Source organism: Camelus ferus, chromosome 22, assembly GCF_009834535.1.
Source record: "Camelus ferus isolate YT-003-E chromosome 22, BCGSAC_Cfer_1.0, whole genome shotgun sequence".
NCBI lineage: Eukaryota > Metazoa > Chordata > Mammalia > Artiodactyla > Camelidae > Camelus > Camelus ferus.
Genome location: NC_045717.1, coordinates 23034453 through 23059833, shown reverse-complemented (window position 1 = coordinate 23059833; position 25381 = coordinate 23034453). Strand labels below are relative to the sequence as shown.

The 25381-nt window shown below is 56.1% G+C and overlaps 2 protein-coding genes across 2 annotated transcripts; one reads left to right on the top strand and one right to left on the bottom strand.

Moving 5' to 3' along the window:
* Positions 1 to 570: 570 nt before the first annotated feature.
* Positions 571 to 5725, bottom strand: TUBB4A (tubulin beta 4A class IVa). Its single transcript, XM_032465754.1, has 4 exons — positions 5546 to 5725; positions 4895 to 5003; positions 4655 to 4765; positions 571 to 2251 (listed from the first exon to the last, which is right to left on the bottom strand). The coding sequence occupies exons 1-4, from the start codon at positions 5600 to 5602 to the stop codon at positions 1194 to 1196; spliced, it is 1335 nt and encodes a 444-aa protein (XP_032321645.1). The 5' UTR covers positions 5603 to 5725; the 3' UTR covers positions 571 to 1193.
* A 14501-nt stretch (positions 5726 to 20226) lies between these two features.
* Positions 20227 to 23885, top strand: TNFSF9 (TNF superfamily member 9). The gene is made up of 3 exons (XM_032465756.1): positions 20227 to 20584; positions 21150 to 21180; positions 22066 to 23885. Exons 1-3 carry the CDS (start codon positions 20321 to 20323, stop codon positions 22512 to 22514), a joined length of 744 nt encoding a protein of 247 aa, XP_032321647.1. The 5' UTR covers positions 20227 to 20320; the 3' UTR covers positions 22515 to 23885.
* The last annotated feature ends 1496 nt before the right edge of the window (positions 23886 to 25381 follow it).

Below are 25381 nucleotides of genomic sequence, written 5' to 3'. Positions count from 1 at the left end.
ACTGCTGTTGTTTTAAGCCCCTCAGTTTTGGAGAGTCATGTTACTCGGCAAAAGCTGATACACTTTGGGTTGGTGTGAGGTTATGAGACAAGACATGCAGGAGACCATCAAAGTGCTCCACCTGTGAGTGATTGTTATGCTGGAAGGCCTGCCCCTCGGGCACTAGTCCAGCCTGCCATCTCTCCAGCATCCTTCCCTTGAGACTCCCCCGCCAGCTTTCCACACTTGCAAGATGCCCCACAGAGAAGGGCAGTGGCTCCATCACTCAATGCCCACCCAGTGCCAGGAACTGTGCCCTCCAGGCCTCACAAACATCCCTGAGGTGGGGCACGTGGGGGTAACGGGGGAAACCATAGGATCCCATTTTAGAGGTGAGTCCGCAGAGTGGGCATGCGGCTTACTCAATACCAGAGGGTGAGTCAGTGGCATAGCCTGGTGTGTCTAACTCTGAAATCTCTGCCCCACTCCCCACCCCAGATTTGAGGTCCCTTTGGTGCCCGCCTCCAACCCACAGGGAGGAGCCTTCACGTGGCCTCCCACAGTGTGATGGAAATGCACTAGGCAGAAACACAGCAGGACGACAATTAATTTATTGAGGGGGGAGGGTGGGGCATAGCATCTCTTGCCCACATGCTCCAGGGCTTCTCTCTTCCCCACTGGCAGCCCTCCATCACCCAGGGAAAGCCAAGGTCGGCGGGAGCTGAGGGGAGTGATTTCCCGGAGGAAATGCGGGCTCACAGGGTCCAGAGAGAAGGTGGGGTCAGAGGGTGGGTGGGGCTTGTGGGGTCAAAGGTGAGGTGAGGCACATTCAGAGGTGAAGGCAGGCTCAGAGTGGGGGTCAAAACAAACCAGGGCTTCTACGTCTAGGGAAGTGGTGGGGCCCATGGGGAGGTCAAAGGTGGAGAGGTCAGGGGTAAAGGAGGGTTCATGGAGTTATAGGTGGGGCTTGTGGGGTCAGAGGTGAAGTAGGGCTCCTGGGGGTGTCCAAGTTGGAAGAGTCAGGGGGGTTAGAGATAAAGTGGGGCTCCAGGGTCAAAGGTTGGCCAGAGGAAGAGGTGCAACATCATAGGGTCAGAGGTGAGTCAGGCTTGGAGGGGAAGCGGGGTGCTGGGTGGGGAGGGTTTGGCCGGGAGTTCTCGGGGCTCAGAGGTCAGCAGCCTAGTGGGGGGGGACATGAAGTGATGCAGGTGGGCCTAGGCCACCTCCTCCTCGGCCTCCTCCTCGAACTCGCCCTCCTCGGCCGTGGCGTCCTGGTACTGCTGGTACTCGGACACCAGGTCGTTCATGTTGCTCTCGGCCTCGGTGAACTCCATCTCGTCCATGCCCTCGCCCGTGTACCAGTGCAGGAAGGCCTTGCGCCGGAACATGGCGGTGAACTGCTCCGAGATGCGCTTGAACAGCTCCTGGATGGCCGTGCTGTTGCCGATGAAGGTGGCGGCCATCTTCAGGCCGCGCGGCGGGATGTCGCACACGGCCGTCTTCACGTTGTTGGGGATCCATTCCACGAAGTAGCTGCTGTTCTTGCTCTGCACGCTGAGCATCTGCTCGTCCACCTCCTTCATGGACATGCGGCCCCGGAAGACGGCGGCCACGGTCAGGTAGCGGCCGTGGCGCGGGTCGCAGGCGGCCATCATGTTCTTGGCGTCGAACATCTGCTGGGTGAGCTCGGGCACCGTGAGCGCGCGGTACTGCTGGCTGCCCCGGCTGGTGAGCGGCGCGAAGCCGGGCATGAAGAAGTGCAGGCGCGGGAAGGGCACCATGTTCACGGCCAGCTTGCGCAGGTCGGCGTTGAGCTGGCCCGGGAAGCGCAGGCAGGTGGTGACGCCGCTCATGGTGGCCGACACCAGGTGGTTGAGGTCCCCGTAGGTGGGCGTGGTCAGCTTGAGGGTGCGGAAGCAGATGTCGTAGAGCGCCTCGTTGTCGATGCAGTACGTCTCGTCCGTGTTCTCCACCAGCTGGTGCACGGACAGGGTGGCGTTGTAGGGCTCGACCACCGTGTCCGACACCTTGGGCGAGGGCACCACGCTGAAGGTGTTCATGATCCGGTCCGGGAACTCCTCGCGGATCTTGCTGATGAGAAGGGTCCCCATCCCAGAGCCCGTGCCTCCCCCCAGTGAGTGGGTCAGCTGGAAGCCCTGCAGGCAGTCACAGCTCTCGGCCTCCTTCCGGACCACGTCCAGGACGGCGTCCACCAGCTCGGCGCCCTCCGTGTAGTGGCCCTTGGCCCAGTTGTTGCCGGCTCCGGACTGGCCTGAAGGGGTAAGGGAGGGGACACCCAGGTATTGCAGGGAGAGCCACCCTCAGCCCTTCCCCCAAGCCATCGTAGTAGGTGAAAAATAATAATGACAAAATGATGACGGTGAATTGTTCCCTTGGCATCCCTTCACCCGGCAGCCAGATGGATCCTGATAAAGCCTCAGTCAAAGTGTGTCCCACCTTAGCTCAAAATCACCCCAGTCCTTCCATCTTTCAGTAGAAGCCCAAGTCCTCCCCTCCCCTCCCTGTCCTCTCCTCCTCTCTCTCTCTCTCTGTCTCTATCTCTGTCTCTCTCTCTCTCATTCACTCTGCTCCAGCCACACCGGCTCCTCACTGTTCCTTCAACACACCAGGCATGGTCCTGCCTCAGGACCTTGGCATATGCTTTCCCCTTGCTGAAATGCCGTTTCCTCAGATACCCACGTAACTCCCTCTTTCACCTCCTTTGGGACGGTCACCCTCAGTGAGGCCCTGCCTGACCACGCTATACGACTGCAAACCTTCTCCATTTCTAATTGTCTTCCATGCTTCATTTTTCTCCACAGCACTGACAAACCCGTTTTGTTTTGTTTCGTTTTGTTTTGTTTTGAATTAATCATGTTTATTATTGTCTGTGATCTCACAGGTGAATGTAAGCTCCAGAGAACAAGGATTAGGATCCAAATGTTGGCTGGTATTTTTGTGAACAGGTAACATTTCTTCTTGCCTCCTCTTCTGTTTCCACCCTGGTCCAGTTCCCTCACTGCCCATCTGGATGGGTACAGCCACTTTTGCTCTGGTTCCCGCAGCAGCAGCCCGCAGCTTGCCCCCAGTCTGTTCTCCTTGCAGCCGCCAGAGGGCGCCCGTGAGCGCCTGAGTCAGGCCCCGCCCCTCCTCTGCCCACAGCCCTCCAGGGCTCCCACCTCCCTAGGGGTAAAAGCCCACGTCCTCCCCGCGGCCCACAGGCCCTGCACAACTCACCTCATTTCCCTGCCCTCACCTCCTCCCTCTCTCCTCCTCACTCTGCTCCGGCCACATGGGCCTTCTCACTCTTCCTCCAACACAGCGGGCCTGCTCCTGCCCCAAGGCCTTCATGCGTGCTGTTCCCTCTGCTTGGAATTCTCTCCCCGCAGGCACTCTCATGACTGGCTCTTCCTTTGGGTCTCTGTTCAATGTCATCTCCTCTGGGAGAATATTATTTGAACCAGGTGGTCTGGCTCCTGAGTCCACACTTTGACCACCACTTCCCCTGCCCTGCCTCCCGAGGTCATGGAATCTTTGGCCAGACTGGAGTCACCCATGGTCATCCTAGAATCTCTCACATCCTTTGGCCAACCTCATTTAGTCTTTCCACAGCCATTTCCTGAGGACCTATTGTGTGCCATACCCACACAGAATCATCATTATCTTGCTCAAACTTTGCATAGACCAAAGAGGGGAAGTCACTTGTCTAAGGTCACACAACTTGTCCTGTCAAGCCCAAGACGCCACACTAAATTACGGTGCCCTAGAGGGCAGAGGTGCTGGGGGAGGGGGAGCCTGGGCCCTGAGGTCAGGTGGGGGGTGTGCCTTTAGCTTGACCTAGAGGAACCAGGAAAGGTTTCCCAGAAGGCTGTTCACAGAGTGTGCATGCCCCTTGGGTCTGAGTGCTGCAGATGTGCTCGTTGTCTTCACATATGCTGTTCCCTCTGCCTTTCACATCTGTCCTCCCGTCAGTGCCCTCTGGTCAGCCCAAGTCCCACTCATCTTTTGGGCTGCAGATGCTAATACTGATAATGGTAATTACAGCAACAACAACAGCATCAAATGCTTATTCTTCCTCTCCTCTGTGCTAGGCATTGTTCTAAGTTCTTTAAAGAGATGAATGGCTTTAAGCCTCACAATCCCATGAATCCTGGTTTAAAGTTGGAGAGACTGAGGCACAGAGAGATTGCAGAGCCTGTCCAAAAATCATCCAGCTGACCCAGTGGTTAAGTTTGACTTATTTATTTTCTGTTCCCATTTATTTATCTTCCCATCTCCCTCCACCAGGATGTCAGCTCCAGGTGTGGGGTAGGGGGACAGAAAGCTTTGTTTGTTTTGTTGTTGGCTGCATCCTCAGGGGATACAGGAGGGCCCGGGATGCAGTATGCGTTCATAAGTATTTGCCGAATGCAGAGGTAGGATTTGCAATCTGGCTCAGGTCCATACAGTTAAATTAAAATGCCACCTCCTTCGGGAAGACTTCTCTACCCAGCATCTCCCCCCAGAGGCCTCCCCTGGGCTTCCACAGTGGCCTGTGTGTCTGCCTTCCCCACTGGGCTCCGGGTCCTTGTGGTCCCCATTGAGTCTAGATGCTAGGTGGTGAATTTTCACCAAGCATGTGCAAGTGAAAAGGTCAGGGGCGCTTCCCTGCCTGTGTCCCATGTCTGTGACTCACCAAACACAAAGTTGTCCGGCCGAAAGATCTGGCCGAAGGGGCCAGAGCGGACAGAGTCCATGGTGCCCGGCTCCAGGTCCACCAGCACGGCTCTGGGGACATAATTTCCTCCTGCAGGGAAGCAGATGGAGAGCAGATTGGCCAGTGCCAGGAACCAGCATTCTGTCCCCTCCCAGCTCTTCCCCACTCCTCCCGTCCTCCACCCTGCCCGGGCTCCCGCAGGTGCCCCCTGCCTCGTACCTGTGGCCTCATTGTAGTACACGTTGATTCTCTCCAGCTGCAGGTCACTGTCCCCATGGTATGTGCCGGTGGGATCGATGCCATGCTCATCACTGATCACCTCCCAAAACTGGAGGGGTGGCGTTCGTAAGGACCAAGAGATCAGCAGCCAGCAGGTGCCCTGACCTCCATCTTCTGGGCTTAGGATCCCCAACTACCTCCCCAGCAGCCACCTGTCCCCCAGCAAGGTGACTGGGGACCCAGAGGCTTAGTGGGGAGGCAGGGATGAGGCAGCAAGAAGGGAGAGGTGGGGGCGGGGTGAAGCCAAGTCACCACCCCAGCCTCGCGGGCTGGTGTCAGCGCTCCCTGGCTGCTGCCGCGGGGAGGGGCGGGGTCTCTTTGTGCGTGTGGAGGGGACAGTGGGCCAGCTGTGAAGCCAGCTGTGGCAAGCAGACAGAAGGCTGGGCCCACCCCCATCAGCCTCTTTGTTCCCAGCTTGGCCCTGCCCCTCGCGCCCCTCCCCCACCGTCCCTGGGGGGCTAGCCTCCTGGGGGACCAGCCTCCTGGGGGACCCCGTTCCCCCAAAGGCCAGTAGTGGACTAGCTCTGCGAAGCTCGGTGGACCCGGCTCCGCATCCCTCTGCCGCCTCCCCTGGCCCGCCTGCCTGCGCACCTTGGCTCCGATCTGGTTGCCGCACTGGCCGGCCTGCAGGTGCACGATCTCCCGCATGGCGGTGGCGCTGATGGTGAACGCGGCAGCGGTGGCGCTGGTGCTGGAACTGCGGCGGCGGGGCGGGAGGTGGACGCGGCGGCCGCGGCGGCGAAGCACGGTCCCTGCGCCCCCGGGGCGCCTCTATATGAGCGGGCGGGGCTCGCGTCACGGCCGGTCACCGGCCCGCTCCGCCCCCTGGTCCCGCCCCGGGACGGAGGGTGCGGGGATGGAAGGATCTCCCTCTCCTGCCGCCTGGAGACCCCCGGGGGCTGGGGCGCGCCGGAGCCCGGTGCCCCCCGACCCCGGGCCGTGGGGACGAGGCCCCCTAGACGCCATTAGTAGCATCTCCTTCCATCCCACTGCCCTGCCCCAGCCGGGCCTGGCGACCAGGCTTTTGCAGAGACTGGGCGGGGGAAGGGACAGAGCCGGTAAACAAGCAGCGGGAAGACCCTGCCTCTCCCCCGTCCCGCCCTCTGCGACCCTTCCTCAGTTTCTGTCCGAAGCCTCCCTCCCCATTCCGTGCAGGTCCCATTCGCCAGAACCCTTGCATGCACTGGGAGGGCTCCTAGTGGGGCCGAGCTAGGAGCTCCGGAGGAGCCATCTGTTTTGGGAGGTGGGGGCGGTCGGTTCCTGCAGGATTTGTCTTGAAGATGCGTAGTAAGTAAAATCACGATTTTCCTTCCATGTTTGACTGCGGATGCTTGTGGTCGCTGATGGAGGTTGGGGGGACTGTGCCCTCCCCCTGAACGCCTCTGTTGGGCTTTGGGTCTGTGGCAGGTGGGGTCACCCTTAGCCTTGCCTGGGGTGAAACATCAAAGATTAAGACTTGTAGATGGATTACATATTGCGGAGACAGTGTGCGCGTGGGGGCTGCCTTGCTCCCCCCAGATCGGCACCTCTCTGCTCCACTGATATGATTTATCATAAACCATCACCCTGCCTTTGCATTTCTTATTAGTGTATGACCTTGCACAGGCTACTTGGCTTCTCTATGGCTGAATTTCCTGCAAGATGGTGCAGCCAAGAATGCCTGGGTGGTTGGGAGAGTCCAAAAGATGGCCCCGTTTACAAGATGGCCCCAATTTCCATTCACAGAGTAAACAATAAATTGTAGCCATTAGTATTACAATGATTATCAGGGGCTAGGCAAGACTTTCTGTGCACTAGCAAAGGCCAGACCTCTTGGGGCCACCTCCAGGAAGCCATCCCAGGAAGCCTCCTCCTCCTCCTCCATGGCTTCTGGCTACTGTGGGGCAGGGGTGGGGTTAGCCAGATGGGCTGTGTGGCTCGGACTCCGCAGTCTCCCTCCAGCCTTCTAATTTTGTGCTTCTCAACTGGGAGCGATTCTGCCCTCCAGGGATGCTTGCTTGGCGATGTCTACGGACAAGTTAAGCCTGGCTCGGGGGCGGGGGGGTGTACTACCGGCATCTCCTGAGTGGATGTTGCTAAACATTCTAGGTGCACCGGACAGTATCCCCTGCCCCAAAGAATTATCTGATCTGAATGTCAGTAGTGCTCAGGGCTAAGAAACCCTGTGTTAATTATTTGAGGAAAAAAAAAAAAAAAAGAACTGAGTTAGATCTTTAGGCTCACATTAGACACCAGAATAAATCCCTGATGGGTCAGACAGTATAAACGAGGGTGACCCCCTCCCCCGCCCCCGGCCCCAGCATCTGTGAGTTACCGCCTCTCTCTGTGTATTGAAATGAGTGCAGCATCCTAGGACCTCAGGAGGTCAGATGATTACTGAGCACAGAGCCTCTTGGAGGAGTCAGTGGAATCCCCTGACCCAGGAATTCTCAGCTGGGGGTGATTTGTGCCCCAGGGGACACTTGGCAATATCTGGAGGCATTTTTGATCTTGGCACCCAGGAGGCGGGGCCTGGGGATGCTGCTCATTGTCCTCCAGCACGCAGGGCGGCCCTACAGCAAAGCATGGTTTGGCCCCAAAGGCCAAAGGCAGTAGCCAAGGTAGAGGAACCTGATGGAGACTTTTTTTTTAATTAAAACGTTCTTTTGTCTTCCTTTCTTTATCTTTTTTGGAGGGGGAGGTAATTAGGTTCATTTATCTATTTTTAAGGGAGGCACTGGGGATTGAACACAAGACCTCATGCATGCTAAGCACTCTACCACTGACTATACCCTCCCCCTGACGTAGACTTTTGAGGTTCTTGCCCAGCACAGACGCTGTTACAGTTGACAGCTGAGACACAGTCCCCGGACTGAAACAGGAGGTCTACCAATGTTAACAGGTATCAGTCTGGCATTTCATCTTTTAATACATCAAGAGTCATAGAAACATAACGGTGCACATGGCTCTGCTGGGAGGGACTGATGGGGGGCTCAGCCCCGGAAAATGGGGATTCCTGTGTCGCCCCACCAGGGCAGTGCTGGTGGGGTGAGGGCTGAGCTCCAGAGAGGTGAGGGGCTTCCTGGATTAGCCCACCTGGGAAAGGATAGCTCCCTGGAGAGTCCAGGCCCTGCACTGGGCGCCCTCTGACTTTCTTTGCATCAGGGCATCCCTTGGGCCACATGAGGGCCCTCATGGGAGGAATCCAGAGAGGGGAAAGGGGGAAACAAGCGGAGAGCTGGGGCTGGGCGGCCATCCAGCACCTGGAGCTTCTGGGACCTGGCATTGCCTGAGATGCAGAAAGCCTGCAATGATGAAGTGGGGAGGGGTTGGGATGGACTGGCGTCATCTGCACCTCATGGCCGCTCCCTCCCCAAGCCTGCCTCTCTTGGGCTGCCATCCTGGGAGGTGAGGAGTGCCAGGTGTACCCAATGGCTCTCAGGCAAGTAGACCACCCCTGGTAGCCAGGTGTCCTACGGCATCACTTACCACCCAGAAAGCCATCAAAGCTCCCTGTAAGAATCTGAAGATGGCATCACAGGTGGTGCCAATGGTCCAACACCCGGATGTAGCCCATGACCAGAGCCAGGGTCAAGAAAAGGAGCTGGTTGGTGGGCCGTAAGAGCCAGATTTTCTGTTCCCAGGAACCGGCCTGTACACAGAGCTGGAAGGCAGGTGGGTAGTGGCTTTGAAGCCCCAGGAGCCAGCAGTATCCAGAGGGTCTTCACCCCAGGGGCTGCATTTTTCGCCCACCTGCCTGTCCGGGCTGCCACAGTTTTGTGTGGAAATGGATTTCAGCCTCTGAAGAGGATGGGGGCTGTGGCCCCTGAAACCATCACTGCAAAAGGACGTCATACTATTAACCGCACACTAGCTTCAGGAGAACTGTAAGATGGCGAGTTACTTCCTAAGCAGTCAGACGACACCCCATGGGTAAGCTCAGACTGTGACCGGGTCCTCTCACTTCCCGCCAGTGTCCAATCTCCGGTCCAACCAGATGCGTCTCATCAGGAAACCCTCAAAAAGCAGAGGTTGAGTTCTTGATTTTAAAATGGAAAACAGGGGGAAAAAAATCCTACCTTTAGGCACCAGGTGAAATTTACTTCCTTGAGACGAGCAGGAAGAACAGGACAGTGGCTGTTGTGTGTTTCGGGGGAAAATCAAACACGGGCCCTTGAAGAACACTTAGAGGTGGGGGAATTCCCTGAGACCCAGAACATTCTGTTCATGAAACTGACCACGCTTTCCTGGGTCCATAAAATCTGGGCAAGACCTGCCTCCTAGTTGTGTGTGATCTGTCTGTGCACCTCAGCCCCCAGCCCACCCCGGGGACCAAGGGAGTCTGTTTTGCCTTTTATCAATAATGACAGTAGTGACCTTTTGGCCAGACCTTGTTCTAAGAGCTTTGAGTGTATCAGCTAATCTATGTTTTAACTCATGAAACCACAAGGCTAGGAGGCAAGTGCTGTTTCCACACCCACTTAACACATAAGCAAACAGAGGCTGAAGGAGGTTGAGTGTCTCACATGAAGGAGGTTGAGGCTGGGAATAGAGCAGGTACATTCCAGCTCCAAAGCCTGAGCTTTTATCACTACAGGAAGCTGTAGTTACTTTGTTACTTGATCTTAAAAAAAAAAAAAAGGCTAGTAGTCAAATGGACTGTCTTTCAGGAAGAAAAAAATGTTGCTGATGTGAAGGTAGCCATGTGACCATCACATGCCCTGTGGCCAGGGCTTCTGTCTGTGTCACTGTGTTTGCCCACCACGGTGCCTGGGTGCTCCGGGCTGGCTCCGGTGGGTGCGATCCGCTTCTGCCCTACCCCCCCATCCCGAGTCAATGCTTTCTTTGTCCACGGGGCCCGTGGGTCATCGGCTCCTTCCCAGAGGCTCCCCCCTCCCCACCCCGCTCCTCCTGCCACTTCACCGCCCAAAGCTTAGACCTACACCTCAGCTGGGTCTCATTTTCCTTCCCCTTGCCCTTGGCGGAGCCCAGCCCTGGGCATGGACCCAGCTTGGCAGGGGCCCTCTCCAGCTGCAGTGAGGGGGAGACAGAGGGTTCTGAAAGTTGCTGTTCCCGGACAGGGACGCTGAATGAATCTTAAGAGGAGACAGGCCCTCTCCATTCTTGCCCTCCCAACTCTGAGGGGAACACACAGCTCTCTGGAAGGCGTGCCTGGCACTGCCGGCACCAACCGCGGCGTGGCGAGGGGGCAGGGGGACAATGGAGCATTTTCTGGCCTTCCTGGGTGCTTGGCCCACCTCCCACCAACACTCACCACCAGATACACCATGGAGTACATCCCCACGGAGGCGTGCTCAGAATAGAAGGACTGCCTGGGAGATGGGCGGGGGGAGGGCGAGCATCAGCCGGTGTTGGGGGTTAGGGGTGGGGATGCTTCCGGGGTTACCCTCTCTGCCCACCCACTCGCCTGGCATCAAGGATGTCTTCAGGATGCCCAGTGCAGGTGTAGCTGGTGATGTAGCACTCTCACAGTAAAGGAGGCTGGGTCAGGCAGGCACGCGGCCAGGAATGGGGCCGCCTGTGACCTGTGGTCATTTTGGCAATGCTGGTCAGAGAGCAGCTGGCCAGGCCACCTAAAATGCATGCGCCCAGCTGCCTGTAGATCAAGGTCACATAGGTGGTGCTCATGAAGGCTGGTGAGCTCAGCTGCAGGCCCTGGACACAAATCAACTCTCCCAGGCTGATCTGTGGGGCTGGACGGGAGAGGGGAAGGGGTCGCTGCTGAGGGCAGGGCGCGCACAAGGGTGGGAAGTCCCCAAACCTTTGACTCAGACAGGTCCATATGGAAAGGAGGCTGTTGTTTCCTGCTAAACCAGGCAAAAAAAAAAAAAAAAAGGGAGGGCTTCTCATTTCATCACACACACACACACACACACACACACACACACACACACACACACACACACGCAAATGGGCGACTTCTACTTCTGTACCTGAAATGGGCGGGACTCCCTATGTCACTACACCAAGAGATATGGCTTCCATATCACCAAGAAAGGGGGTCCCATGTCTGAAAGGGGCGGGACTTCCTGTTATACCAGGAGAAAAGGATAGACTTCTTCTCAAATGCCTGAAAATGGCGGGGTTCCCTTTTCACCAGGATAAAGAGGCAGGATGTTCCATGTTTGAAAGGGGGAGATTTCCCAGCTCCGCAGGAAAGGGGGTGGGACTGCTTCCTGCCTTCTGCATATAAGAGATGGGGCTCCCCTGTCCGCAGGGGAAAGGAGCTGAGCTTGTCCTCTGCCTGAGGCAGAGAGGTGGGTGTTTTCTCTATACTACGTCAAAAAGGAAGGAGCTTTACTTTTTCCCCAAGGAGAGGCGCTCTATGACACTGACCAGTGAGATTCCCATTTCAGCAGGAAGAGAGGCGCTATTTCCTCCTGCCTTAGACAGTGGGTGGGGGTGCCCACTTTGCCAGAAAAAGGTGAAGCTTGCCCGGGGCATGTCACCAGGGCCTGGGATGGAAGTGGCCAGCCTCTTACAGTGAAGATGGAGATGGTGAAGCCCATCCTGATGAGTGCCGAGCCCTTGATGATGCAACGGGCCACCCGGGGGTAGTGGACGGTGGCGTCATTGCAAAAGAAGCCCTGGATGTGGGGTGCCATCAAATCGGTCTCAGCACGATGGGGAGGCTGACTGCAGGGGGTGCAGACGACCCCACTCATGGATGGGTCACTGAGATGTACTCTCCTTAGGCTCTCTGGCCAGTCTGTCCTCCCTGCATCTCCACAGCTTGGACATGGGGACACGGGGGGAGAGTGGAGAGCCTGGGCAGGGAAGGTAGTCTGGCAGGAAAGCCAAAGGACAGAGCCCCAGGGCTGCCCCAGGAATGGGGTGAGTTTCTGTGAGTGAGGTGGGTAAGGGGCTAGGATAGTGTGGGGATAAGGGCGAGAGCGCTGACTCTTTCTGTATGTGTGCGTGTGTGTGTCCTGATGTATGCATGTACGTGTGTATGATTGTGGCTCTGTGTGTCTTTGTGTGTGAATGTGTGTGTGTGTGGGGGTATCTACGCCTCTGCCGTGTGTGTGTGAGAGAGAGAGAGAGAGAGAGAGAGAGAAAGGGGAAGAGAGAGATTATGTATGTCTGTGGGTGTGTGGGTTGTGCTGGATTGTGTGTGGTTGTGTTTGAGATCTGTGATGTGTTCATCCCTAATTCAATGGCTCTGTGGCTGACTGAGCTGGGAGATACCGGTGTCAATGTTGTGTGCGAGCAGTGTCTGGGGCCCCTCACCTGACAGTGCCATCTGGAAGCAGACAGAGCAGGGTGCCCCTCTGCAGCTCTCTGTCTGGCCCACCTACCCTAAAAGCCTACACTTGGCCTCCTATCCCCCTCTCGACCCTGTAATTCTGTCACCCACTGATGTCTGGTGGAGCCGGGCAGCTGGGACCCAGACTCCTACAGTCCCCAACTCCCTTCCTGGGCTGAGAGGGCGAAGCTAGTGTCCCAACCTGGCCTCCCCTCCCCAGCAAGGGGGCTTTGGTCCCTAGCTCTGCCCACTGGGGAGTTGGGGTGAGGTGGCATATGCCAGACACACATCCAGACCTCAAGCAAGCTCAGGCCACACAGATACATGCACACACAGAGTCTGACATACACAGTTACACAGTACAACTGCACAGTTTCACCCAGACACACAAAAACAGATATACACACTCAGACAAATGATGCAACAATATACGCACAACAGACAGAGGCCCACAGAGACCCAGACCCAGACCTGGCTCCACGAGTACCACGGGATCCAGCCCCAACCCGGATGCACAGTCACAGGCTCTCGGAGACCAAGTGCGCACATGGGAGTCGCCCACAGTGAGCACACCTCCCCCAGAGCCAGTACAACACACAGCACAGCCACACAACATGCACCCCAGAGACCCAGGTGGGCAGACACACACGTGCATGAGCACACACACACGCAGAATCACATATTTACATGGGTGTGAGCACAACACAGACCAGCCGCAAGACACACAGACCCAGGGGCTTGCACACAACATCCACACAGTCAAAGATATACAGATACTCAATACAAACGTACCCCGCCAGACACTCAGACCCAGATACACAACTCAAAGAGACATACAGCAACTAAAATCATATGAAAGACTTAAAAAAGAAGAAGGTTGAAGGGAGAAAATAAAGTCATTTGAAAGACTGGGAAAAAAAAAGAAGAAAGGAAAGAAAAGTAAAAGACAGAGCCGGAGGCCAACCTCAGCACCCAGACCCAGGAAGACAGGTAAACACACAGAAGTCACACTTGTCCTCTTCTCTCCCATTCTCACAGACACAGTTGACCCAGACATCCCAGAAATATGTTGATGAACATAGATGTGAAGACACACAGTCCAAGTACACCCACCAGGGCAGGTGGCCAGCCCTCAGTTTAGCCACCCTCAGATAAAGGCAGACAGGCAGACAGAACAAGTCCAAAGCCACCAGCAGCTTGGTGGTCCAGGAGCGTGGCAATGGATGGGACAGGGGTGTCCTGCGCGGGTCCCCGGGCCACAGACGCTGGTACCGGATCACCAGCTTGGGCAAGGCCAAGACGGTGTGTGGTAAGTTTATCGACTGCGGGGGGCGAGGGGGTGGACTGAGATTAGAGTTAGGTCGGAGGGTGGCCAGCGGGTAGAGGCTGGCCTGAGAGGTGAAGAGCACGGTGGGCAGGGTGGGGTCCGCTGTAGGGCAGTAATTAGCCGGCCAAGGGGGCGGGGAAGGGGAGACGGAGGCCGCTCTGACTCCATTAGCAAGGAGCCCCTGTCCCACACAGGGACTTGACTGATTTGGGGTTGGGCCCTGAAAGTGAGTGGGGTCTGGAGGAAGGCAGAGAACAAAAGGGGTGGGGCTTAAGTGCTCAGAGACCTGCCGGCCGCGAAGTCCCCGGGGAAGTCAGACTAGGGATGGGAATGGTTCCAAAGCCTGCACAGGGAAGGGGGCACAGGGTTCCGCAAAGGCGGAACCCAGGGCAGGTCCGAGGATTTTAGATAGGAGACAGTAGGAGGGCGGAGCCTGGGGAGAGACTGGGTAGAAAAGTGGGTGGGGCAGGAGGCTGAGGTCTGAGAAATGGGCAGAGCCTAAGGAGAATGACGGGAAAGCGGGCGAGACTGGGGGGTGGGCAAGGCCTGGGAAGCTGATAGCTGGGAAGTGGGCGGGGCCTAGGGAGAATGTCGGGGAAGTGGGAGGGGCTAGGGAGTGGGCAGGGCTTGGGAGATTGGGGTCGGCTCCGGGAGGCGCAAACCCACCTTTATCAGGGTCCCGCGGGTCAAAGTCATACCGGGGTTGACGAGAGTCCTCCTGGGCCAGCGGTTTCCGTGCTGGGCAATCCGGATCTCGGGCGATTCCCCGGTGGTCTTTTTAGGTTGAGAGCCGGGCTGGGCGGGCAGGACCTTTCCCTCTCCATCAGCGGTTGCCGGGTCCTGACCCATCTCGCCGTGAGCCCCCGCCGCGTCTCATTGGTCGGGCGCGGACCAATGGGAATTCGCCTCTGGCCTCACCACGTCTTCCACACTCCCCCGAGCAGCATCCTTCCGGCAGGGACGAGGTGCTGCGCGGAGGTGCAGAGGATGAGGGTCTTCCTGCTTCCCATGATCTGTTCCCGTGTCCAAGGCTTTGTCCGATCCCGCTCCGGCCGCCCGTGTCCCCGCTCTTCCGTCTGCCAAGCTCCTTCCTCCGGGCTTTGCATGTGATGCCGAAGACCCAGAAGAACCTTCCCTTTCTCTCAACCTGGAGGCCCCTCTCCCACCCTCCCAACCCATACAACCCTGGACTGGGGCGCCCGGTCCACCAGGGGTCGCCCGCGGCCTACACTGGGTGCCGCTGCCAAGGAAAGGGACCCAGAGGTTCGTCAAGGGAGGCAGGGCTAGGCCCCCAGAAGGAGGGCCTGGGTCTTCCCTGGGGGCAGGGTCTCGGTTCCTTTGGTTGTGCTCCCTTGGACTTTGTCTTTGCCAGTCTCTCCAGGTCGGCCTGTGTCAGTGTGTGGCTTGAATGCCTTTGGTGGTCTCTGGGCATCTGATATTGTGTGTCCCTGAATGCAAATCCCAGAGTCTTTGAGACTCTTTGAGGTTATGTGTTAGTGTGTATGTGTGACCATGGCCATGGGTGTGTCCTTGTGTGCGTGTGCCTGTGGCTAGCTTGGGCAGCTGATCTTATGTAGTTATGAGTGTATCTCTGGGTATGTCTCAGTATGTGACTGTGTGTGTGCCTGTATAGTGTCTCTCCACCTCTGTTTTGGTATGAGTGTGCTTGTGTCTTTGATCGTGTGTCCTTTGTGCTCTCAGTGTGCCTGATTGTGTATGCTCTGAATGTGTATCTGCTGTGTCTCTGTGTGTCTGTGGCTAGCTTTGGTGGCTGCTCCTGTGTGTGATGATGTGTCTCAGTGTGTGTGTGTGTGTGTGTGTGTGTGTGTGTATGTCTGTGTGGTGTGTTTGTGCGTCTGCCTCAGTTTGTGTGATTGTGTACAGCCTGGATGGGGGTGTCTTTCGTACACCTGTGTGTCTGGTGGCTGCCTCTCTGGGCAAGTTGGAGAGTCCCTTCCAGGTGGTGGCCTTGCTGGGGCTTCCTTCCTGGGGCAGACTGGCTTGCTTCCCAGCAGAATGAGCTGGTTTCTCATGGCCCTGGCCTCTCCGAGGGGTACCTGGGGCCTGCCCTGGTCTGCCTGGGTCTTCCCCATCCCTCTGTCCTTCCACTATCCTTAGCAGGGAAACACCATTTCCTGCCTTTGATGTCACTGGTGCTAAATTTTCCCTTCCTCCAAATAGCTCAGGCCACGGGTTTCTCTGTGTGTGCACATCTGACCACGATTCTATACTTAAAGAAAAAAACCAAAACAAAGCAAAACAGTAACACATGGAAAATGCAAGTGGGCGAGAACACTTAACCCAGTGAAAGGTCCACCTTTTCTTAATCAGATCATTGCCCTGAATCCCCCTAGCTTTTTATATGCCTTCCAAATATACAGCTCTGAAACCAAATCTGCATTCTTTGTCTTCTTAGCCTTCAGAGATCTGTATCGAGCCCCAGAGAGATGACTCAACCTCCTCCACGGCTTGATTACTGAACTGATTGTATGAACGATAATCTGACCATTTCTCTTTTGATGCCTCTTTCGGCTATTTCCACTCTGAACACCTCCTGACTATCTTTTTTGCCCAGATGTCCACGCCCCCTGGCAGCAATGATGGCCAACCCTACCGAGCACTTACTCTATGCCAGGTGTGGTTCTGGCTCCTGATTCTGGACAATAATCCTATGAGGTGGTCACTGGGTTAGGCACACTTCCTGGATGGAAACACTGAGGCAGGGAGGTGAAGGCATTTGCTCAAGATCATACCACTCACTAGCAAGAGGCCAAGCTGAGGGTGGGGAAGGTAGAACTCAGTGGTGGAGCACACACTTAGCAGCATGAGATCCTGGGTTCAGCCCACCAACCTCCATTTAAAAATAAATAAATAAACCTAATTATGCCCCCCCAACAACAAAAAAAAAAGAGGCAGAGCTGGCATTTGAAGCCAAGTGATTTGAATCTCCTGCTATTGCTGTTCTCAACACCTGTGCACACATGGATCACCACCCCCCTTCCTTGTCCTTGAACACACAGCATGACATTGGAAACCCACCATTCCAGAGCAGCTGTGTAGGCACCCCAATTCCACAGCCTAGTTGCACCATCATGCCTTGTGTTTATACGCTACCGCAGTGCACTCCCCGAGACCAATTCTTTCCTTCCCTTTTTTTCTTCTTTTCTTGATTCCGCCCCTGGCCCCCACCCACTGGGTCCTGTGCCCTCTCACTGTGCATTTACCCAGTAATCAGTAACAGTCTCTGTCAGGCTCTACCTTTGCCCCCGGGGACACAGATCCAGGCCAGCTGGAAGTTGACACTGGGGGAAACCACATATGGTTTAGGGAGTAGTCAGTTGGGAACCCAGAGAGGAGATGGGTTTTGCTGGGGAAAATCAAGGTACACTTCCTGGAGGAGGTGCCTGCTCACTGGGTCTCCCGGGGGAAGAGGAGTGCTCCCCGCCTCCAACTGCTTCCTGCCCAGTCCCTCCTGTGAGCTGTATGACGGTGACCGTGAGGATTCAGACTCTTCCCCTAGAGGCGAGGGAAACCAGGGCCCACGCTTACCTCGGGGAGACCGCGGAGCACGGAGGTGCGACTCCACGGAACGTGGGGTGCTAGTGAGCACTCCATAGTGGGCGGGTCCGCCTGGCTCAGATGTCCCGACCACAGCAACACGTCATGGCGCTCCCTGTCTGTGGCCTGAGCCTTCCCCGGGCTGCCAGGCCTTGTTTCCCCTCCCTGGAGGGGGGTTGTATAGAGATCTGCTAAGCCCCTTGGGGTCCAGAGGAATTCAGAAGAGTTGCTGTGAGCCCATGGTTAAGGGACTGTAACTTTTGGAGTCCTAGTTTTTTGCATCCACATCCTGGAGTTGTAGAAAGGTTCCCTGATCCAGCTCACCTTTAAAGAGCGTTTGCCACGTGTCTGGCACTGCTCACAGCAAGCTCTCAACCCCACTCAGAGATCTACTCTTATTCCCACTTAACAGATGGAAAAAATAAGGCTCAGAGAGGTGAAGCAGCTTTCTCCAAATCACACAGCAAGAGCTTTTGAGAGCTGAAATTCAAGACACTAGAGCAGGGGCAGCACACTTTCCTCTAAAAGGGACCAGAGAAAGTAAATATTTGGTGCTTTGTGAGCCAGACCGTCTCTGTTGTAACTACGCCACTCTGCCAGAGCCTTTCAAAAGCCACCATGCACAATGCGGAAACGAATGAGCATGGCTGGCTGCCGAGAACATTTTGATTGGTGAACGCTGAAATTTGAATGTCATATCATCTGCACATGTCAGGAAATAGTCGTCCTGTGACTTTTCCCAGCTGCTTCAGAATGAAAGCAACCAAACAAAAAATTCGTAGTCGGTGGACTGTGGTTGACCGCTAGAGCCTAGGCTGGTCACTGATAGGCTATACTTCATTCATTCATGTCTTCATTCATTCATTCAGTATTATCCAGGCCTGCAGTTTTCTAGGTCCTGGAGGAAGGATGGGGACAGGGCAGAGGAAGAGGCTCCTCTTTGGGAGAGAACACTTTTGTGGGGGAAACAACTGTAAGCAAGTAAACAAACAAACCAAACTATTTCACGTGGTGGAAACTGCTAGAAAGGAAATTTCATGGGGTGATGTAACCCGGGGCCCGAGAGAGAGGCACTTTCATTTGGGTTGTCTGAGATGGTGACTTTTGAGTCTTATCAATTCCTCTTTTTGTCAGCTCAGGCAATCCTTGGCTGGGGCCTGCTGTGGGGGAGGGCTCAATAGTACAGACAGACCCTCGGCCAGTGGGCTTCTCGGCAGAGCGATGGTAGCGGGGGAGGAGGGGAGGGCTCTGTGGCCTGGTATCTTTACATCTATCTTCCTGGCTGGCCAGCTTGCTCCGGGAAGGGCTTCTCCCATCATCCCACTATCTCAAATCTTTCAGGTCCTGGCTGCCAAGTGGGCGAGGGTTGAGGTGGGGGAAGTTTCAACTCCTGCGTTCAGGTTCACACGTCTGCTTTACACATGCTGTTAGCATGATTCTTCTACCTTTAGCTGCGTTCCCTCCCTCCGGAAACTCTGCCATTTCCGTTGTCTGGAGGAAAAAAATACCCAAACCCCAAAACGGCTGCGTTTCCGCCCTGATGCGGGGAAGAGCTAGTATCTTTTTTGGGAATTTACTTTCAATCAACCCTTCCATTTTTGCTGTCACCCACCAACTCTTTCAGAGTTGGCTGGGGTCACCAGTAACTGAGGCTTGGGACACTGCGGTGATGGTGGCATTTTGTGAGGGAAATTATAGCTGGCATTCCGCCTTGATGGCTTACAACTTGGCTTTAGGTCTTAAAACAGTTGCTTAACTCTCACTGCAGGGAGGTTTCAGGAGGGTGTAAAAAAAGTATAGGCCAGAGCTGAATTCATCCTCTTTACTCAGAAAGACAGCTGGAAGTGAGCCGGGAACCGCTGGCCACAGGTCTTGGGAAAGAACATTCCAGCAGAGGGGCAGCAGTTATGAAGAAGCAACCTCGGTCCAATGCAGTGGGTCCCCCAACTTGGGCAAGCGTCAGAATCTTCTGGAAGGCCCGTTCCAACACGGATTATTGCAGGGCTCTGGCTCCCGCTCCCGGAGTGTCAGTAGGTCTAGGCTGGGGGTGCTAGAATTTGCAGAGCCAACAAACCCCCAGGTGATGCTACGGTTGCTGGTTTGGGTATCACACCGTATAAACCGCTGGTATAACGGAAGTGTTGAGCACCTGAGCTTCAACACATTACGGTTGTTGTTATCTTCTCATAATTCCCCAGAGAGGCCTAATACGAGACTGAATACGGGGCTCACATCCGATACCTTGTTCAGCTGAATCAACACCCTCCTCCCCACCCCGCCCAATTTCCTGGGCCACTGGTCGCTGGCTGGAGTCAATTCTCCTGCCCGGTCCACCTCCCATTTTCTACCGGTAGAGTGAGGTCTTGAGAAGCTTAGAGAGCTGGCTGGTCTGGGCAGATCAGGGCTTCTGTGGGGGCCCAGGACTTTTCTAGACCTGCCATCCATCTCTCATTCCAGGGTTGCTTCCTCTTTTGGGGCCGAGTTTTGGCCGCTTCTCTGCTCCTCCTCCCGCCCCCGCCTACACCACGGGAGAGCGAACGGGAAATTTGAGTTTCCTCCGCCTTTCTCAAGACTGTCCCTTTCCTACAAGGGGAATTTCTCCACCTGGACTCTCCAGCCTTCTGCTTGTGGGGTCCAGGGGGCCCCTGACGGGAAGCGTCTAAGACGGTGGGTGGGTGGGGGCAGGCCAGGGAAGGTCCAGGGGTCCCGGAAGGAGAGGGAGGGTAGGGCAGGGATGAGCTTGGCACTCAGGGTTCCCTTGGGGTGGGCGGCTTATGCTCCAGAGGAGAAGGGGGCTGAGGCCTGGCTGTCCTCTGGCCCCACTGAAGAAGTGCTCGGTTTAGGGGATCCCTGGGGGAGCCCCAGCGCTGGGGACTAGGGAGTGATAAGAAATTGGGGAAAGAGGCAAAGCGACAGAGAAGCAGAGAGGCACGGAGAGATAACCGGGGAGACACAAGGAGAGATAACTAGGGAGAAAGAGGATTCAGCGAGGGAGAGCTTGGAGGGCGAGGGACAGAAAAAGAGATGGAGAGAGAGAAATCCAGGGAAGAGAAAGCGAGGGAAAGTTCGGACAGAGGGTGGAAGGTGCGGGGCGGGGCGGGGCGGGGCGGGCGGGAACCACCCTACTGGGCGGATCCCTGGGATCCCCAGCGGCCACTCCCCCGAAAGCGGGGCTTCCGCCTCGGGTATAAAGTGCGGCGCGCCGGACCCGGGCCGCAGCCGCCCGCCGCCGGCCATGCGCTCCAGCACCGACGCCGCCCCGGACCCCGAAGCCCAGCGTCCGCCCGCGCCCGCGGGCCGTGCCTGCGGCCCGCTGCCCTGGGCGCTGAGCGCCGCGCTGCTGCTGCTCGCCGCCGCCTGCGCCGCCTGCCTGGTCCGCTCCTGGGCCGCGCCCGGGGCCCCGGTCTCGCCCAGCCCCGGCCCCGCGCCCAGCCCGAGACTCCCCGAGGGCCCCGAGCTGGCGCCCGACGCCCGCGCCCGCCTCCCCGACCCTCCGCAGGTAAGATGCGCCCCGACCTGGACCCCGGGAGAGACCCCTACACATCTCCGTCTGGTCCCTCCCGGGAGGCCCTTTCCGCACCCCAGACCGAGGGTGGAGGGACCCCTATCGTCCCTCTTGGACCTTTGAAGGCACCCCTCTTTATCCAGGACTTCGGGGGGCACCCCTTCTCATCCTGCACCCCCGTGAGGCCCCACCTGCATCCCAGGCTCCAGGGGACACCCTTTCTCCCGAGATGGGGCACTTTATCTCCAGCCGCTAAGGAGGTTCCCCATTTCCTAACTCCCGGGAGCCTCGGTTTTCTCTCGGACTCTCGGGGTACCCCGTTTCCCTCCTAAGACTCCCCAGTGCCAAGTCCTCGCGGAGGGACTCCCCCCCCCCCCCGTGTCCTCGCCGACAGCGGGGCTGGGGCAGCACGGCTGTGTCCGGGCGTGTGTTCTTTCGGAGCGGGGAGGGAAGGAGGCGTGAGCTCCAGGCCAGCGCAGACCGCGGAGACCGGCCTTCCAGGGGGCTGGGGGAGTGGAGGGGGACCTCCATCCACTTTCCGCCTTCCGTCTCTCCGCAGGGCGCGTTCGCGCAGCTGGTGGCAGAAGATGGTGAGTGACCTGTGCCGCTCCCCACGACGAAGTTGGGGCGGGGGGCTGTGGGGTGCACTAAGGAGGGGAGCCCCGGAGAGGGAGGCTCCCTCTCTGACCCCATTAGACCCTCTTCCCCTCCTCCCTTTCAAAAGTGGCCCCTCCCTTCTTAGAACCTCATCCATCCCTCTCTGGGTCTCCTCCTCCTCTGACCCTCATCTGTGCCCATCTCAGACCCCTGCCCTCTCAGAGCTGGAGCTTGATTCCCCAAATCCCAGCCAGTCGGGTCTCTCCTATTTGGCTCTAGGAGTTAGAGACCCTCCTCCCCAGGCCTGGTTCCCCTCCTCCCTTCCAGAAACCCTCCTTTCCACTCACTGCCCCTTCCCCTTCCCGAGACCCTCCTCCCCTTCCCCCTTTCTGAAACTCTTCTCTCCGCCTCCTCCCTCTGCCCCTCCCCCTTCCAGACTCTCCTTCTCCTCTTCCTCCTCCCTCCAGACCCTCCCCCCCACCCTTCCCTCCCCTCCCCTCTTCCTCTCTCTCCTGTGGACTCTTCTTTACATGTCCTTCCCCTCCTCCTTTCGGACTCCTGCCACCTCCTTCCGCTCTCTCTTAAGGAGACCTTTCTCGCATCTTCGCTCCTTGGAGTTCTCTCCACCAGCTCCTCCTGTCCCTTTTCCTTAAAATCTTCTACCCCTCTCGAAGTCCCCTTGTTTCCTAATCTCAGCCTCTTCCTCCCTCCCCCCTGTACCCCCTTCACAATCCCCCTCCTCCATCCTGTCCAGTCTCTCTCCCCACATCCCCCTCACCTCCCTCTCCAAACCCCTTCCTTTCATCCGTCAGAGCCCCCCCCCCCCAGGGCTGCACCTCTCCCCCACGTGCTGAGCGTACCCCTCCTTCCTCCCACAGTACAGCTGACCGAAGGGCCTCTGCGCTGGTACAGCGACCCGAGTCTGACAGGTGTGACTCTTGCGCCGGGCATGAGCTATGACAAGCAAACACATGAGCTGGTGGTGGCTGAGGCCGGAGTCTACTATGTTTTCTTGAACTTGGGTCTGAAGCGAGTGGTGGCCAGCAACAGTGACAGCAGCTCTGGCTCCGTCTCCGTTGCCCTGCACCTGCAGTCTCTCCATGCCAGGGCCGCCTCCCCGGCCCTGACCTTGGACCTGCCACTCCCATCCTTGGGGAACTCAGTGTCTGGTTTCCGGGGTGGCCTGCTGCACGTGGGTGCCGGACAGCGCCTGGGCGTCCACCTGCACCCCGCGGTCCGGAAGTCCCGCACCTGGCAACTCTCACAGGCCACGGTCTTGGGCCTCTTCCGTGTTGCCACCGAAGTCCCGGCTGGACTCCCCTTGTGACAACTCATGTGACCCCAAGCCCTGGACCAAGACTGAATCTTGCCTTCGTTTGTTGGGGCCCTTGGTGATGGGGCCCGGCTACTCTACCTCACCAGGCTGGGCAGGGGTCCGTGCTGCTGACCCCCTCTTCCAGAACTCTCCAGGTCCCAACGTCACTCCTGCCCTGAGTTGGACTCTTGGTATTTATTCTGAGCCTGAGCTCAGACAGTGTACATTATATTAATCCATTCAATTTATATTTATTGAGCTTCTGCTCCGTGCCAGGCACTGTGCAGGGCTAGAGAAACATCAGCAAGTGAAAAAGAACCCCCTCCCCGCCAACCCTTATTTATGTTAATATATGAGAAACGGAGATGCATCCCCAGCCCCACCATGAGATTTGTGGGGCTTGCTTGTGGGGGTCCAAGTAACTCTGCAGTGTGAGCGTCATTCATTATGCAACTCTTCTCCAGCATCTGCTGTGTCAGGCGCTGTTTTAGGTGCTGCGGACACAGCCATGGGCAAGACAAGACAAAACCCCAAGCTCCCAGCTTTTGCCAAGCTGATGGTCAAATATGCTGGCTGACCTCACGACTGAGTGTGTGTGACCCCGTGTACCTGGGCCATGTGGGAGGCTGAGATGGTCCATGGTATTGGATAATAAAATATTTATTAGTGTAAGAACTGATAATCCAACAGGTACTATATGCTGGATTATGAGTTATCTTGAGACTTACAACTACCCTGAGCCTTAGGGATTTTATTATTTCCGTGTTACTATTATCTAGGGTCTTGAGATTTTTTTTTTAAACCTGTACTATATCTGGTGGTGGAAATACTGTGTAATGTCATTCTGCAGAACATTACTTGCTTACTTGGTTCAGTGACAGCACACTGGTAACTTACATTCAGCCACAGTGGGAGTATTTACACCATGGAAAGTGGCAAATGCTACGAGTCAGGGCTTGGTTTATTCTTTGTTGATTGTCTATACTTAAAGGGATGGAGAAAAAGATGTTAAACGTAGATTAGACTTAAGCATGTCTTGTCTGTAGCTGTTGCATTGTGAACAGCACACACATCGAGGAAGTCACTCTAGCGTTTTCAAACCCTTATCTGATTTGGCAAAAGAAATTGCTCATATCATCGAAAAGCAAGTGAAGTGTGGACGCATATCTTCATTGTTCCGTACCATCTCAGTCTTTAAAGGAAAATTCCAACCTCCATTCACTTGTTTGCCACTTGCCAGCATAGGCTGGCTCTGGGTACGAGTGGGAAAAATCAAGGAAGGTGTTCTGTGAGAATCAATTTCGGCTGTATGGAATTTGCAAAGCAGACACATTTTATTTTTGCTGGTGACATTTATAATAAACACACGTATTCATTTCTTCCCTTCTGGAGAGCTGGCTGTGAAAAAACACCACTTTTCCCCTCCCTACAGACCTGGCGGCTCCCTCAAACCCCATGATTTCCCCACCATGCAGGTCTTCTGCCCATTGGCTCATATAAACCAGCTGGACCTTAGCTCCTGGGGCGGGGGCGGATAGGGAAGTCTCCATGGAGCGGGTGATCTTGATGGGACTTAAAAGGAGGGACGGGGGATGTGGGAGAGCTTAGTGTATGCTGGTCAGATTGGAGGGTGGGGGATGGGCACTGAAGATGGGGCTGTGGAGGCGAAAGTCATTTAGCGGACCCATCTCCACCCAGCTGGAGAAGTTTGTTCCTAGAACTGACACTGAGCTGAATATGGCCACGCCGGGCACTAAATTATCAAACTAGTTCCATACTGATTGGCAAATGCCTGTTAGTCCTCACCCCTATTGCTGGATGCTTCCCCTGGACCTCTAGGGTGGCCCTTGTGACCCAGCATCCAAAGCGTTAACACTGGGATGGGTGGGGGAAGTGTGCGGTCCAGGGTCCAGCCTCAGATCTGGTCAACTTCGGTCTACATTGGTTGCTGCGCATTTTGACTGTCTCCTCTGGCGCAGCTGATTGGCTCAGGGTGGGTACATGACTCAAGCTGGGCCAATCAGATCTCCTCGGCAGGAATGTGGGCGGACCTGGCTTCCGCAGATGCTATGAGTCAGGGATTGGAAGGTGTGTGAGAGAGAGTCATGAAGGGGTCCATGTGCGGAGAGAGATGGGAGGAGGACCGTGTCCCCTCCAAAGGCCCTAGGGAAGAATCCTTCCCTGCCTCTTCCAACTTCAGGGGGTCACCCACAATCTTTGGGGTTCCTTGCCTTGCAGCTAGGTTACTCCCAGCATGGACGTGAATTCTGGGGGGACACTTTTCAACCACATACGTCTAGTATCTACTTTTGGGGACCATGAGAAACTTGAATGCCCTCCAATAAATTTCCTGTTAAAGTGGATTTTGTTCTGTGCCACCTCTAAGACAGTGGTCCCCAAGAATGAAGGCCCTCAAGGCCATTGGTGTCTTTCTTGGTGGCTTTGGGATCCCGGACACCATCCTATTTCCTGTGTTATGTTGAGGATGGGTCTGAGACCCCCAAACAGAGTCCCTTAGCCCCTCCTGCCACAGCAGCCCCATAAGATGAATCTCCAGTGACGGAGACAGAGTGGAGAAGCCAGCAGCCTTGATCCAGTTTCCTGTGTGAATGTATGTGTGTTGGGAGCAGTACGGTGAGGAAGGACTGGGGATGGGTATGTAGAGCATGCTTTTTTTTTTTTTTTTTAAATAGTGTTAAGGACACTTCCCATGAGATCTATGCTCTTAACAAAATTTTAAGTGCACAACACAGTGTCGTTGACTAGAGGTCCCATGTTGTGCAGCAGATCTCTGAAATGTATTCATCTAGTGTAATGGAAACTTCTTACCTGTTGAACAACAGCTCCACATTTCCCCCTCCCGCTAGCCTCTGGCAACC

Coding starts and splice junctions, on each gene's coding strand:
- TUBB4A (XM_032465754.1), bottom strand. CDS start 5,602: ATGCGGGAGATCGTGCACCTGCAGGCCGGCCAGTGCGGCAACCAGATC. Junction 5,004..5,545: donor GCAACCAGATCGGAGCCAAG/GTGCGCAGGCAG, acceptor CCACCCCTCCAG/TTTTGGGAGGTGATCAGTGA. Junction 2,252..4,654: donor GCCGGACAACTTTGTGTTTG/GTGAGTCACAGA, acceptor TTACCCCTTCAG/GCCAGTCCGGAGCCGGCAAC.
- TNFSF9 (XM_032465756.1), top strand. CDS start 20,321: ATGCGCTCCAGCACCGACGCCGCCCCGGACCCCGAAGCCCAGCGTCCG. Junction 20,585..21,149: donor GCCTCCCCGACCCTCCGCAG/GTAAGATGCGCC, acceptor GTCTCTCCGCAG/GGCGCGTTCGCGCAGCTGGT. Junction 21,181..22,065: donor GCAGCTGGTGGCAGAAGATG/GTGAGTGACCTG, acceptor TTCCTCCCACAG/TACAGCTGACCGAAGGGCCT.